Below are 16,239 nucleotides of genomic sequence, written 5' to 3' on the forward strand. Positions count from 1 at the left end.
GCGGGGAAAGGTGGATCCGGCTCCTCGCCTCGACGGATGGCAGAGCCGGGACAGAGGCGGAGATCCAGGAGGCCTCGAGGTCGTGGGGGCCGATCGGGGGGTCCCTCAACTGTGGAGACATCAACGGAGCGGAGGGGAGTGCTGGAGGTGCTGACGGCGCTGTCTGGGTCGCGGGACGATGCCACTGTGGAGGAAGGGGTCCCGGGTGACGAGGGGGGTTCAACGGACTCCGAGGGATCTGTGCCGGACAGTGGCCATACGCCGGAGATCACACCACAATCGGTGGAGGACATACTAGATGGACAGGGGTAGCAGGGTGTGCTTCTTCAGTTTGGGTGGGGGCCCGGCGGGGGGATGGCGGGGGACGGTAAGAGTTGCTGTCTACCGGGGTAGGATGGGTGGGGTGCCCTGGACTGGCCCCCTGGGGTTTTTTTTTTTCGTGACACTGTTTTGGGCTTGCTCTAGTCCTGGTGGCCTGGGCGACGAGGGCCCATTGCCTCCGTCCAGCCCGCACCTGGCCCTTAAGGCCTTCCTGTGGTGGCGACTGCAGGATTAGTAGGGTGTAGTGGGTTGTTAGCGAGTGTGGTTTGGATGGGAACTAGATGGTGCTATTTGGGTCCTGTTCTGGGGAGGGTGGATGGGGAGTTGATTAATTTTTGGGTTGTTCAGTTTTGGTTGGGGACAATGGCCGCCATCAGTGCTGTGAAGATTGATGTCCTTGCATGGTTGGGACCCAGCTGGGGAGACTTTGCGAGACTGATATGGGACAATGGCTGAGGTTGCCAATCTGAAATGTGTTACTTGGAACGTACGGGGGCTTCATACAATGTCCAGGCGTCACAAGGTCCACGCTTACTTAGTGCGTAGGGGGATACAAATGGCGCTGCTACAGGAAACCCATCTGAACAAGGCGGAAGGGGCGGCGCTACAGCGTAGATGGAGAGGGCAGGTCTTTTGCACCTCGTACTCCGCGTATGCCAGAGGGGCGCTGATCTGGGTTAGGGCTGGGGTCCCCTTCCAAGTCACGAACACAGTGATAGATCCAGAGGGGCGCTATGTGGCCATTTCGGGGACTTTGGGAGGGAGAGACCTAAATGTTTGCTGTGTGTATGCTCCTAATGTCGACCAGACTGCCTTCCTTTCCAGGTTATCGGGCTCGCTGGCCCACTGCCTCTCCGGGCCCATCCTGCTGGGTGGAGACTTCAATTCTGTAGTGGATGTAGACAATGACCGCTCGCACCCACCCCTCCCTGACTCTCCGGTTCGTCGTTTGGCTAGGGACCGTCGGGACTGGCAGACTCACTGGGGTCTAACGGACATTTGGAGGGCGCAACACCCCACAACTAGGGACTACTCCTACTTCTCGAGCCTCCATGAATTGCACGTTCGACTGGACGGATTTCTTGGCTCGCCTGAATTGGTTTCGGCGGCGGTCCGGTCTGAATATTTGACCAGAACCATTTCTGATCATAACCCCCTCTTGTTGGACCTTCGCTGGTTTCCCGGGGTACCTGCGGTGCCCACCTGGAAATTGCGTCCCGAGACCCTTGAGGACAGTGTCTTCAAGGCGGATCTGGGTGACACGATCTCGGAGTACTTCGCGTCCAACGGTGGCACCGCGAGCACGAGAGCGTTAGAGTGGGACGCTTTTAAGGTGGTGGTGAGGGGGTACTGCATTTCTAAACAGGTCGGGGTGCGGCGAGTTATCCTCGCAGACCTGGAGACAGCGGATCGGAAACTCCGCGAGTTGGAATTACGCCGCCCAGGGCGCCCAGACTTACAGGTACGCACGGCGGAGGCGAGAGAGGCGGTGGCGGCGGAGGTCGAACGGCTCCGCTGTTTTGACTATAAAGCCTATACGGTTCGGTCCATCGCAGAGGGGGATAGGTCGAGCGCGCTGTTGGCTTGGCTGGCCAACCCTACGCGGCAGACTTCACTGACAACGTCCATGCGTAGGGCAGACGGAACCCTGGTGTATACTCAGCCTGCGATTCTGAGCTGCTTCCGGCAATACTATGAGTGCTTATACCGCAGTCGCTCTGGCCGAGACCCTGACCTGCTAGATAATTATTTGCGGCCCCTAGAGATTCGAACAATGGAGCAGGAGGTGGCGAAAACCTTGGGGGCCGACATAGAACTGGGAGAGATCCGTAGCGCCATTAAAAAGATGGCGAGAAATAAGACCCCGGGCCTGGACGGGCTTCCTGTAGAGTTCTACGCGGCCTATGCCGACCTCCTAGCCCCTAGGCTGTTGGTGGTATATAAAGAGGCGAGGAGGCTAGGGCGTCTTCCAGGCTCGATGTGTGAGGCCTTGGTGGTCCCGCTCCTCAAACCCGGCAGGGACTCATCCGATCCGGGGTCCTACCGTCCCTTATCGATGCTGACGGTGGATTATAAAATACTGAGCAGCATCTTGGCCACGAGGCTGCTTGGGCACATGAGTTCCTTGGTGCATGAGGACCAGGCTGGTTTTATCCCCAGGCGTAACACGACCATGAACATTCGCAGGTTGTGCCGCCTGCTTGGGGAACCGCTTGCAGACGCCCCGTGCCCGGTTGTCCTATCAGTGGACTTAGAGAAGGCTTTTGATAGCCTGGAATGGGACTACCTTTGCACTGTGTTGCGGAGGTTCGGCCTCGGGGAGGGTTTCGTCAGATGGACCGGGGTGCTGTACGCCTCGGCGTCGGCCAGGGTCCGGGCGGGACCGCTGATTTCCTCACGATACCCGGTGGAACGGGGCACGAGGCAGGGCTGCTCGCTGTCCCCACTGCTCTTTGCGCTGGCGGTGGAGCCTCTTGCGTTGCATCTCCGGTCGGGGGCCCATTACGCGGGCCTATGGACCCTGTCGGGCCCGCACTACGTCTCACTATACGCAGACGACCTGTTGCTCTTCCTAGAAGACCCGCTTGCTGCTCTACAGGGAGCTGCGACGGCGCTCACGGAGTTTGGGGAGGTCTCGGGCCTCCGAGTGAATTGGACTAAGACTTGTCTTTTCCCGATTCGCAGGGGCACCCCTACACCTGCTTTAAGTAGGGAGATTAGATGGGAACCCGACTGCTTCAAATATCTAGGGGTGTATGTTTATCATGAACCCTCTGGCCTCCTCGATGGGAACATTGCCCGGGGCATCCGGGCACTTCGAGGCAGTATGGGCTTTTGGGCCACGCTGCCGCTCTCGGTGGCAGGGCGGATTGCTCTGCTTAAAATGGTGGCGCTCCCCCGGATGTTATATTATTTCCGGACACTACCGATCTGGATCCCACCGACCACGTTTCGACTATTACGGTCATTGATAGTCGGATTCCTTTGGGGCTCGGGCCGCCGGCGGGTGGCCCTCAAGACCCTGATGAGGCCGAAGGAGGAGGGTGGGCTGGCGGTGCCGGACTTCGAAAAGTATTACTTAGCGGCGCAGCTCCAGACCTTCACCCAGGAGATCGCTCGGGAGTTCCGGGGCCCCGAGGATAGGAGGGGAACGGGTATGGCCAGGCATGTTCTCTCCTTCATAGTGATGAGGCAACGATTGGCCTTGCAGGACTTGTCAATGGAGGAGCGGACCGTTCGCCTGTGCTGGAACCGAGCTCACGCCCGGGGCCACCAGCGAATACCGTATGCACCCGAAATACCGCTGGGGATGCTAACGGCTTTGCCCCATGGGGGTGATTGGTCGCGCTTGGCGACCTGGGAGGACGCCGGTCTGCAGCTCATCGGTGATCTATATGAGGACGGGACGATCCTGCCATTCCAGGAGCTCATTGATCGCTTCGGGATTCCCCGCGGCGACTTTTTGCTGCACTCGGCCCTTGTTCGAGCGATCCAGGCGCACTGGCGGTCCGGGCAGGCAGAACCCCCTTTATCCCCGGTGTGCCAATACGTGATGATGTCCGCGGGCACGGTAAAGGCGGTCACTTGCCTTTACGGTAGACTGCTCAACGAGGGGCTGGCTCCCCTCACCACCCTGAGAAACCGATGGGAGGAGGACATTGGCAGGGAGATCCCAGAGACGACCTGGGCTCAGTTGGTGCGGCGAGCCTGGAAGGGCACACGCCACGCCCGCTTTCAATTAGTCCATTATTATGTGCTCCATAGAGCATATTTGACCCCGGTGAAAATCAGGCGATATTTTGCTACGGCATCGGCGGAGTGCCCCAGGTGCCCGGCCCAGGAGGCGGACCTTCTCCACATGCTGTGGGCCTGCCCGGGACTGTCGGCCTATTGGGAGGAAGTGGGGAAGACCCTGGAGGAGACGACGGGGCGATCCCTTTCGTTGGATGCGGCGGTGGGTCTCCTGCACTGGTTCCCTCATACCCCCAAGAATAAAATATCTAGTAAATTCATTGATTTGGGGCTGCTCCTTGCTAAACGGGAGGTGACCAGGAACTGGAAGGCACGGGCCGGCCCGACGGGGAGCCGGTGGCACAGCGAATTTTTGAAGTGGGCAGCAGGGGAGAGCATGCTTAGATACCAGCTAGCTTGGAGGCAGCGTAACGAGAAGGCCGAGGAGACAGCGCTGGAGTGGGAGATGCTAGTGCAGGCCCTTAGGGATTATTGCGCCCCCGGCGACGCCGAACGTGAGGAAGCGGCGCGCCCTGAGTCCCATTAGATGGTTGCACTTCCCAGCTTTATTGTTTTCCCTATGGGTCCTCTAGAAGATCCGGTTGCGGTGGATGCCGCGCGCTGATGGCGGGGGGGGGGAGGGATTTTCCTGGGATTGGGGTGTTTTGAGGGTGGGGGGTTCTTTTGGAGTTATAGGCTTGTTTAGAAAAGCAGATGAAGGACAATGGATCTTCCGGGCCAACCCCGACATCCTCCGGAGCCCCCATCGAATTTCGCCGCCCGACCCCAGGGTTGTGGGCTGAATGGCTGTGTAAGCAACATCCGGAGGGGGATGGAGGGTTGTGTTTCAATGCTTTGGTTTGGGATATAATGTTGGCCGATCATGTAACGATTTACTGATTCCTGCAATAAAAATAATTTAAAAAAAAAAAAAAAAAAAAATGGAAGAAGAAGGCGCCCCCACCTTTCCGTGTGGCATTCGCAACTCTGGAAGATACTTTGTCTTGAGAGAATGACAGACATTTTCAGGGACGATTATAAAAACTTTGAGTACAGATGGGGACCATTAGTCAACTATCTCACACAATGCCTGCCCCTGGCGGCCTGCCCGCCCTCAAATAGAGATATGCATCTCTTTCAATTCTAGCCCAGCATCCACAGACCCGAGACACAGCCCCAGGGATTCCCGAATAGGGGACTCCAGAGATGAGCGATAAAGCCGGTGTAGCAATTAGAGATACACCTCACACATGATTAGATTATAGAATGCACTACATAATTGCCACCACTACCACTTATTTTGGTAGATGGGAGGGGGGTGGGTTTTTTGTTTTGTTTTGGGGGGGACTTTCCATGTTGTAAGGGTTTGACTTGAAACGCATCGCAAAGAGGACAGACAGGTTGAGCGTGCAAGTTTTATTCTTTACAGTCTGCCAAGTGCCTTTACATGCTTTGTGTATCTCTATGTATCAAACAAGGAAAGGCCTTGGTTCACGTTATATTTAGAAGCTCAACCACAGCACAACTTAGGATGCTATTCTCTGTAAATATGCTTTAGCGCCATATTTGATGTAGCATTCCGAAGTGTATACCAAATGCTAATAAAAATAAGTTTGACGAAAGATTTTTCCGGTGTTTTAGGCTGACAATTGAATGTGTTGGGCAATAGTAAATACATACTTGAACCCCATGTACTGTACAAGAAAATATTGTTTGAAGGGAATCTTTACATTCTGCCTTCCCTAAGAGATAGACCGTTCCATGATCGAACCTAACTATGGCCGAGGACTAGGTTTCTACTTCACAGATCTGTGTCTACCTGTAGATTTAACTCCCAGTAGGTTCGAAGTGCTAAGCACTAATCCACTTTGTTATAAATAGTTCACATTCACATTATTAGGTGAAAAATGTTGGCTGCAAAGAAAGAACTTAAAATAATAACTTCATTTATTGTCTCTTGTATCTTTACCAGGTAGTTAACTTTGAGTTTGAAGGAGGAGTTACTGCGGCCTTTACTATGATGGCGTTTACCTACTGTGTCGGTGTGAGACAAACGGTGGTGTATGGGACTAAGGTAAATCACCATCTTATTGAGTATGTAACTTGAATTATTTTATTGGCTTTCACTTATCAGTCACAGTATATGTGGACACAATTCTAAAACACAATCTAAGATTTGTGTGCTTAGCCTGATAATGTGCAGAAATGTTTGCATTTTAGGGATCAGAGTATTGTAGAGGACTTCTCCGTAGACGTACAAGCTTCTCCCTACTTATTCCAGTAGATTCTCTGTATTTGTACATGTAACATTGATTTTCTTTTTTCTTTTTTCTTTACTTGTGAACTTTACTTTGCCACATTCCCATGACATTTTCACGATGTGTGGGGGTTTTAAACACATGATTTGAACATTTACACCACCAGTGGAGCAAACCCAGTGTGAAAAGCAATTGTTAAGGTTTGTTAATACCCACAGTGTCTCTTCTTCGCAATAGTATAAGTGCCTGCAAATCTTGAGTCTGTGGAGCCGGCCCTGTCCTTTTTGCAAAAAATTTGTGTGGCTAGGTCTAAAGTTGACGCATTATTCGATCTGAAGGTGCTCTCTTCTAAGAATGTTTGAAAAGTTTGTAATGGGCCTACAATCCAGCAGTTTGACTTTTAAGATAGTTTGCCAGGCGAAAGAGTTAAAAGGGGAGAGAGACTTTTTCAGTAGAGCTTTGCTGGGCAAGTGGGAGTATTTGGTGGTAAATATATATGGTGTTAGAAGTTAAAATCTTAATTGTTTACAGTACAAGGTGGCAAGTAAGGTGGTTGTTGTATAGGGAGTAGAAGGCTTTCCACAGTCCTGGAATAGTGTGACTACATTGTTAGAGGCAGATAATAGAGGAGGATACAGAAAGTGCAGATAGAGTGAAGAACTTATGTCCATGGAGTACTAGAATTGTGTAAGGGAACAGTAGTGAGCATATGCAGGTGTGGGATGACCAGAGAAAACTGCATAGAAGGAAAGAAAAGACATTTAACGGCTGAGTGAAAGCGGTATTCTATTGACAGGGCAGATTATTGGGGAAATGATGTAACTGTGTTTTGATGGATGGGTCAGGCAGCAGTATCCGAGATTTTTTTATTCGTTTTTTAAAATAAACATTATATAGTTATAACTTGCAAGGAATGCCACTAAAGAGCTACAGTACATTTTGCTTATAATTCCACACATTATCACAAGTGAAAATTAATTCTCTATCCTTAGAGGCCATTCGCCCGCTCCCATTCAAGAATACTGTTTCCTGCATTTAGTTCTGGCTTCCCCATTGTGTAAATACAATTGAATAGAAGTTCAGGTAGATTTTCCTTGGTCCACATATAGTTTTAAATTTCCGGGACAGCTCAGACTCTCATATACAACTTTATTGGCTCCCATATACATATCTTGATTCCACTTATGCAGAAGGTGGGTGGTGGTTTTGTGCCCCACAGTCTGGCCACGTTATTTGTCGCCGTTATGAGCCTCACCTTATGTAATAATTTCTGATATTTCAATTGTCCTTCCTCATTCCATATCCACAGCAAAATCAGCTTTGCTTTTATTATCAATGTTTTCTCCAATGTGTCATTACAGAAAGTTGGATACTCCTTCCAGTAGTTTTGTATGCTGTATCCTAGATTTGCAGTGAAAAGACCAGGAAGCCTTTTAGTGTGATGAAATTAAAGAGAGGAGGTTTTTGACATTCATGATGTTCCTTATACTTTTTTCAATAAGCGTAAAAAAACACCAGCACTTTATTGAAACCATCAATCAAACCGCATTTGTAGAGCGCAACATTGTCACCCCTAGGGGTATCTGGGTGCTGGATCTCTGTCGAAGAGCCAGGTCTTTAGTCTCTTTCTGAAGTCTGCCAACGAGGGGGCTGTACAGAGCTGGAGGGGAAGGCTCCATTGTTCGTGGAAAAAACCCCCAGAGAGCTAGACACCATTGGATTCTACTGGGCGACCTTCTTCCACCAACAACTGGAGACCCAATCCCTTATCCTCCTGCCTACACAGGAAGAAAAATATCACCAGCCGAGGCAGATGAAGGATTAATCATTGTACTAATTGATTTTTCCTGAGTACCCCAACTTTAACCACACCATGACAACAAAAAAGGGGCCCAAAATTCATATCTCTTTTTCATCGGATCAGAAATATCCAACTTTGCAATAAGTTTCATCGATTGTATCCAGCCACGCTCCGTTGGGGAGGCTGAGGAGACCCATAATTTACATAACTGTCTGCGGGCCAACAGCACAGCATAAAATACCAGCTTTGCAGTGTCTTCCGTAATTTTACCTTGCAGATCAAGCCTTCCAAATATAACCAGTTCAAAGCTTACCTTGATCTGCTGGTTTAAAACACTCGACAGGCAATTACCCACGGCCTCCCAGAAAGACTGTATCTTCGGGCAATGCAGAAACATATGTAGATTATCTTCGTTTGGACTCCCACGTTTAGGACATGCCACTACTCCAACTGAACCGAATTTAGACAGATATGCAGGTTTGACTGTTTTGTAAAGCATAGACATTGATACTTGCCATTGGTCTTCCATCGCAGTCTCTGGCAAGCATCTTCCCCACAGATCTTCCGGTAAAGTGAAAGCGCCATCCTCCGTCTCTAGCATCAGCCAGTACCATAGTGCAATTTCTTTTTTAGACATAACACTGGACACAAGTATTTTCTCCAATTCATTCGGTCCTCCTATCATTTCCCCTGACACCAAATACCAACTTTGAATCTGGAGGTACTTAAATCTTGAAAAGTTCGGGCCCAGCTCCTGCTCGCACCAACCCCATGAAATTAAATGGCCCTCTGGAAATAACTGCTTCCGCCTTAAAATACCAGCCTCCGTTAAGGGTCTAGCCAATAAATCTTTAGTCCAAGACGGAGATCCAGGTGCATCCCAAATCGGAGCCAACTGACAGAAAATCGGAATCTTTAGGGACATTTTGATTCTATACCAAGTTTCCGCCATGCCCATTAGAACTTTTACCTGACTTTCTTGAAATATTTTGGATCTGCATACTTAAACATAAAACCACTTTCTGCTCCTTTTTCTCTCCTCAACATTTCCTTAAACATCTTGCCTATCCCTTTGTTCGTAGAGGTACCTAATAACATCCTTCCATTCTTCAAAAGAAATGCACATGAGTAAAATAACAAACCTGGAAGAACTAAACCTCCTTCACTAACCTCCTTCTAAGCTTTTTCCAAGCTAGTCGTTGCCCTTTTGACGCCCAGATGAAAGAACTAATTTCACCTTGCAATTTTAAAAACCATACTTATCTGAAAGTTAAAGGGATTGTTTTAAACAGAAAAGTTAGCTTCGGAAGAACCACCATCTTCACCAGACTTACTCGTCCAAATAGTGTAAGAGGGAGATGCATCCAACCTCGTAAACTAGCACTAATTTCCTTTTTAACCCTATCAAAATTTGCCCTAGTGAGTTCTGCAATGTTCTGGGTTATCCTGACTCCTAAGTATCTCATTTCTCTTTTACATTCGATGCCCTCTGTCTCCATATTCCATGCAATAACTTCAGTTTTCTGCCTATTAATGTCATACCCCGAAATGTTACCAAACTCATTTGTTATTTTTAAAACACAACTCATGGTTTGTTGTAAATTGATAGTATAAGTTACAATATCATCAGCATAGAGCCCGATGTTCCTGTTCCAATCATAGAATTTAAAAGGCAGTATACCCTCACAACTCCTTATTTTCCTAGCCAGCGGCTCAATATAAAGATAAACAAGAGTGGGGATAGGGGGCACCCTTGCCTTGTGCCCCTCATAATCCACACCTGCTGAGTCAGCACCCCATTAACCAGCACCCTAGCTGCCGGAGCAGTATAAATATATCTTTTAACATTCTGCAAACATTTTCACCCAAGTTAAGATGTTTGACCAGGGTCTGCAGATATACCCAGTTGACCCGATCAAACGCTTTGGCATTGTCTAATGCTATTACTGCCAACGGAAGATCGTAAGCCATAGCCATATCTATAGAACCAATAAGAGAAAACGTCCGCTCTTTCAAAGCTCTTCCTCTGATAAAACCCTTCTGATCTTTGTGGACCATATGTGACATAATCCCATTTAACCTCCCTGCTATAACCTTTGTAAACAGCTTGTAAACAGCATTTAAAAGAGAAATAGGCGTATGTGAATCAACATTTTGTAATGACTTTCCAGGCTTAGGAATCAAAGCTATATTGGCCTCTTTCCAAGAATCCGGCATAGCAGAGCCTGCAAGAAAGATGGCATTAAAGAGCTGCCTCATAGCAGGTATTATGGCGCTGGCCAGAGTTCTATAAACCTCCATCGGAAGGCCATCTGGCCCTGGAGTCTTTCCCCTTTTGCCCCCTCTGATAACCTCCTCAGCAGAGATCTCCCTATTCAACACCTCCATCACCTCCTCTGATACTGGCTCCATATGCTCCAACCAGATCATCACATCCTTCTCCGTAACTACCATATCTTCCTTATATACCCTCCCAAAATGTCTATAAAATGCTGATTCAATCTCACTACTATCGCTGAGGACCACACCTGAATCTTCACAACTAATTTTTTTAATCAAACTCCTGACCTGATCGCTCTTTGCCTTCCAGGCTAGCAGCTTGCTACAGCCCTCGCCATATTCAAAATGCGCTAGCTGGCTAGCCTCCCATTTCTCCTTGACTCTATTTCTCAGGACTCTTGATAAACTCACTTTTAAATTTAATATTTCGTCCATCTCCTTTTCATCGCTCCCTGCAGTTATTAGAACTGCTTCCAACCTCCAGGTCTGTTCGTCTAACTCCAACATCTTTCTATGATTCATTCGCCTTTTCTCTGCTGCCAAGGCACCTAATCTGCCTCTTAAATAGGCCTTATGGGCATCCCATACAATCCCGATCTTGGATGAACCTTGGTTCCTCTCAAAAAATTGCTTGGTTTCCTCTTTGAAAGTCTCCACCACCTCATCTTCAAAGAGAATCGTTCGGTTCAGCCTCTATATTGAACTCGTGATACCCTCTCCTACCCTTATCCGAAGAAGGATAGCTGAATGGTCTGATAAGTGAACCCCAATACTGTTAACCTCCAAAACCAAGTCCTTCACAGCTCGGTCCACCAAAAAATATTCTATCCTTGACCTGTGTTTATATTTTTTATTATAATATGTGAAATCCATATAGGTGCCTGCCTTACATCTCCATATATCGCAAAGACCCCACAGCACCATCAACCCTCTCACCCTATCTGACATCTTTGGGTTTACCGCCGCTCTACTGTACAAAGATCAATCTAGTTTGTGGTCCAAAACTGTATTGAAGTCCCCTGCCATAATAATATGACCAGAAAAACTCAAAAGCTCATTTGCTAATTCGTCCAACGGACCTGTGTCATCCTGATTCGGACCATAGTAGCCCACCAAATTGAAGATCTGCCCAAGAACTCTTAACTATTAGCCACCTTCCTGTAACACTCGAAACATTGCCTTCTATCAAAATATTCAAACCATGCTTAACTAATAATGCAACCCCTTTGATAACTGCTGTCTGCCTCGTATAAATTGCATGTGCAACCCATCTCTGCGCCTTAAAGACCGCCCTGCTCTCCTCCTCTGTCAAATGTGTCTCCTGTAGAATAATGATTTGTGCAGGAGAGTCCTTCAAATACTGCATTATCTTGTCCCTCCTACTCTTTACCCGAAGACCATTTACATTCCACGACAGGACTTTCAGCTCCTTTATTCTATTCCCTGTCATCACCTAAAAGCCCTCTCCACCCACAAACCATTGGTGAAAACCGGAGAAATGAGGCATTTTTATTTTCCCCCTAAACACCCATTCCTATGTAACCCACACCCCCTCCCTTGGAAAACCCTAGCCAACTTCCCATGGCAAATGCCCTGTGAGTTACCCCCTCAGCGTGCAGCGCACTTACCTATACACCCCTCATGTGAATTTGAAACATATACAAAGCAGGAAATCATTTATCTGTAAAATATACCACTAAGCAGAAAAGAGACCCATCCTACTGCTTCCAAAAATATGAACTCTTAATGATTCCCAGCCCGAGCTGTTCAATAAAGCTGTCAACCTCCTCAACGAACCGGAAGGAGTGCATCTTATTATTCAGCATCACTTTGAGTAAAGCCGGGAACTTCAGCTGAACCGAAGCACCTAGCTTCTTTAGTGGCTCGATTCTTTTCCCCAGCTCCCATTGCCTATTAGCTGTTACCACTGACAAATCTGATCTTACTTCAATTCTTACTCCATCCACCTCCAACGTTTTCTTCTTCAGAGCTTTAGCTAAGATCTTTTCCTTTCAAGAAATAAGTGAGGCAATTAATGAGGATTCTCCAAGGGTTAAATCTATTTATATTTAATCTAAAAGGATCTCTATGTATCCTCTGGATATCTTTAGCAATTTCCTCCTCAGTCTCTTCCAGCTGAAGCTCACTTCTCAGCAACTGAACCACAACGCTTTTAATATCCCCTCCTTCCTTACCCTCAGGAACTTTTAAAACCCTCAAATTGTTCCTCCTTTGAACATTTTCTAATCTTTCTACTCTTTCTTCGTGCCCTCTCCCCCTAGCTCTAAGCCCTTCAATCACTTTCCTGTTGACCTGTATCTCCTCCTTAAGGTCCCTGACTTCGCCTTCTAGTGCCAATGTTCTTCCACTCAAGTCATCCATTTTTTTCTCTAGCATCTCACATGCAGACCTAATGCTTTTCTGATTTAGCTCTGAAGTCTTGAATCTTTCTCGCATCTCAAGGGTAAGGGTTTTGAGCAACATACTTATAGAAGGATCTCGACTCCCCGGGCTTTCTCCCTCATCCCCTAAAGCATCATGCCCCGACGTAGAGTCCCTCTTAGGTTCTCACTCGCCCTGTACCTCCTCCGGAATTTGCAATTTCCCTCTTTCCTCCGAAAGAGACTCCACTAGGGGATTAAGACTGCCCTCTGGGTCGTTTAAACCGACCTCATCCCTTGTGGCTCCCATTATCTCCCCTATCTCCACAGATAGCACTTGAAATCGATTTGGGCTCAAATGTGCAGACCAGTCTTCCAGATGTATTATCCCCTCAGGGCTGCCCCCACCTCCTACTTGATCGCTATACTTTTGTTTTTGGTGAAGCTCCGCCACTGCTGCTGACATGGGGTTATTCCTTAACACCAGTTTTCGGGAGCACCTTAAAATAAGTCCTAAGGGATGTTGTCACCTTAATCTTGTTCTCCAAAGAACCCCCTCTTGCCAGCTTGTTATGCACCTTAGTCACTTTATTGCACCGTGTGCCCCTGGCCTTCACCACCTCCAACTCCTCCTCCTTCTTCGCCCCTTGCTTTTTTTCAGACTAAGATGGAAAATCCACCAACTTCGGGAAGTCCGCCGCACCCCTTCTAACCACACTTCTCAGTGAGTATCTTGAGAAACCAGGAGGCAGTCCGACCACCTCACTAGCACTACAACCACTATCAGCCCTCACTGCTGCTCTTTTACCCTCATCCACTCTCCGGCTCTTTCCATTATTTCCCTGCTCCTGGGCCGGTTGAAAAAAAGGGGCAAACTGTACCTCTGTGCTTTCAGCACCCAAAGACTGCTCCACTCTGCTCTTGCCAGCGCGCTCCTCGCTGGACCCACTCAGCCTACTGCCTCCTCGTCCGCTGCCTCGAAAGAGGACCCTGGCAGCAGCAAAACGCCCCTTCCGCAACTCCAGTGCCGCTCTCCTCACTGTCTCTAACATTCTGCACAAATGTTGTATGGCTGGGCAGAAGCTCTCACTTGATTTTTGCAGGTGCTTTTCCATCCAAGTGTTGCTGTTGTTCAATGTTCTATATCTTTCATTCCATAGTGATTTTTTTAAATAAACTGTTATAGAGACAAAATACCACAAATACCTCTATATTGGGTAGATGTGGTTGGGTAGGGCATGAACATATTGCAAACATTCTTGAGTCAAACCAGATTTTCATTGCAGGTGACACTTGTGGCAAGTGAAGAAGCTCACCCCCTCTTAACCACCACAAATGTTAACTATGTGTTTCGTGTTGAACCACCTATCCTTCATTTTTGTCTACATCTCAGGGTATAAAATAAGCCATAACAGTGAAGGTAGCAGCAATAATGTCACCAACACAGCTCAGACAACATGCATGTTGTAAACATTGATATGTTAAGGCAGTATTAGGCTGTTGTTTGGGGGGTGGCACCGGATTATCCTTTTGACAGATTACATGAGCCCATTTGCAAAGAAGGATGTCAGCAAAATATAATTTGTTCTAAGTCACCAAAAATCGTCCCCAAAACACTAAAATAACTGTGGGGCAGAAAGATATCCACTTGCGAAGGTGTGTGAGGACAGAAATTGTCAGTTTCTGCATGATGGCTGGAAGACTTCTCTTTTGAAGTATTGTATTTGGTCTCTCATTGGCATGGCCCAGAAATAGTTAGGCTGCCACCATCTTTGTTCACTTGAATTTGGCGAGATGTCTTGTTGGTTGGTGATTAAATGTCTTCCTAGCAAGTAGCAGCCATTTGCATGGATGAGCTGATGCTCAAACCCAGAGTCCTAAGGTTGCTTCTCCTTTGCACTTGGAGCCTAAGTTCTTTGTTAGGCTGGCCAGGCTGCCTTATCAAATGTATTAAAGGAGATCAAATACAGCGTCAGATGTACCATTCCACGCTCCGTTCCAGGAGACACCCACTCAGAATAGAAAATGACATAGCTTTTCCTTTGTGTAACAGATGTAGTGTCTCACAGTGTCACACACACAACTGTCCTGTGTACTGTGAACAATATCACAGAACATCTCAAAACCCCAGCTGACTTTAAACAAAGCGTCATTCTAGAGTGCTTACTGTTAGTGATTGTCAGAGATGCACGATGAGCGAAAGAGAATTGCTTTTTTTTTCAACACTGGATTGCACCTTTGCACAAAAAACACAGACACTTTTATTATTTGTTTCAACCGTATCTTTACCAGGAAAGGAGCTAATTGATTGATTGGCTTTTTAGCAGTAGCCTAAAATATCAAGCAATATGTTGTCTTTAAATGTTTTAGATATCAGGAGTTTCACAGAAGTATTTTTGGCATTGACGTCACCGCAGGCTGCAATTTCTCAATAAGGAATCATAGTTTCGTTTTGCATAGTTAAAAAGTTGCTTTAAGGATTTGCTTTTCACAAAGACAAATTGTTCAGTTCATACCACCCTCACTTGACCAACCTTAGTAGGCTCATGGTCTGAAAGCAACCCCATGAATTCACCATTGTTTTTTTTCTTTTAATTAAATGGCATGGATGTCTTATCTCACATTGGTGCCAGTCTTTTTTTCATTTGCTTTACAATGGCTACATTCTAGTGGGATTATTACGATGGAATCACTGAGGCTCTATTTTTCCAGCTGCCAGTCCTGTTCGTACGAACATTGCAAAGCTGAACATGTAGAGATACCAAGTGGATAAAACTCAGATCTCTCCCATTCCTGACTGGCAATAGCACGAGCAGCTTCAAACTCTAGTATTTAAACTACGAGTGCTCACAAGTTGCAGCATCATATCCGTGCCATGCATTTTTAAATGGCAAAGATTTGTTTCACATCTTTTGATGTTGCGGTTTTTCCATGGATTTTTTCATGTATTCAGATGCTGAATTTTTTTAAATTACAACTTTAAAGGAAAATGTACTCTCCTGCTCTGCTGTGCCATGTTAAGTGATAAGAATGTCTAAGAGTCCAAGGCTGTACCGCTGTAACTCCAAAAGATCTGAAATCTGTGAAGTGACCGACACGTTTATTTTTGTTAATAAAAAGAGTTAAAAAAAAAAAAATTGCAACTTTAAAGTCTGGATAGTTAAATATGCACTTGAAAATCGAGTGAACTAGATGTTTAATTAACAAGTACTATAGAGACAGTTTTGTCTTAATAATTAACTAATTGTGGTATGGTGTAATTTATTTCTTACCAGAGAATGTTATTCAGAATTTTCATTGCAAAGATTTGTAACTGCAAACATAAAATCATTATTTTAATCTACCTGGCTCAAGGTACAGAACACAGACCCCAAGCATGTAAATTAGGGCCTTATCACAATGTCAGTCGGACTTTTGTCCGACCTGCACCGTGGCTGTAGCAGGACCGCCAGACTAGCTATCTGCA

General features: G+C 47.0%; 1 protein-coding gene across 11 annotated transcripts in view; it reads left to right on the forward strand.

Moving 5' to 3' along the window:
• LOC146867905 (uncharacterized) overlaps positions 1-16,239 on the forward strand; it is a 1,103,481-nt gene that overhangs the window by 727,353 nt on the left and 359,889 nt on the right. For all 11 annotated transcript variants that reach the window (XM_085608614.1, XM_085608620.1, XM_085608616.1 and 8 more), the window contains one exon: positions 6,026-6,127. In XM_085608614.1, the coding sequence (XP_085464740.1) occupies positions 6,026-6,127 (102 nt within the window). The remainder of the gene's footprint in view (positions 1-6,025; positions 6,128-16,239) is intronic.

This window comes from Triturus cristatus, chromosome 1_2 (genome assembly GCF_964204655.1).
Source record: "Triturus cristatus chromosome 1_2, aTriCri1.1, whole genome shotgun sequence".
NCBI lineage: Eukaryota > Metazoa > Chordata > Amphibia > Caudata > Salamandridae > Triturus > Triturus cristatus.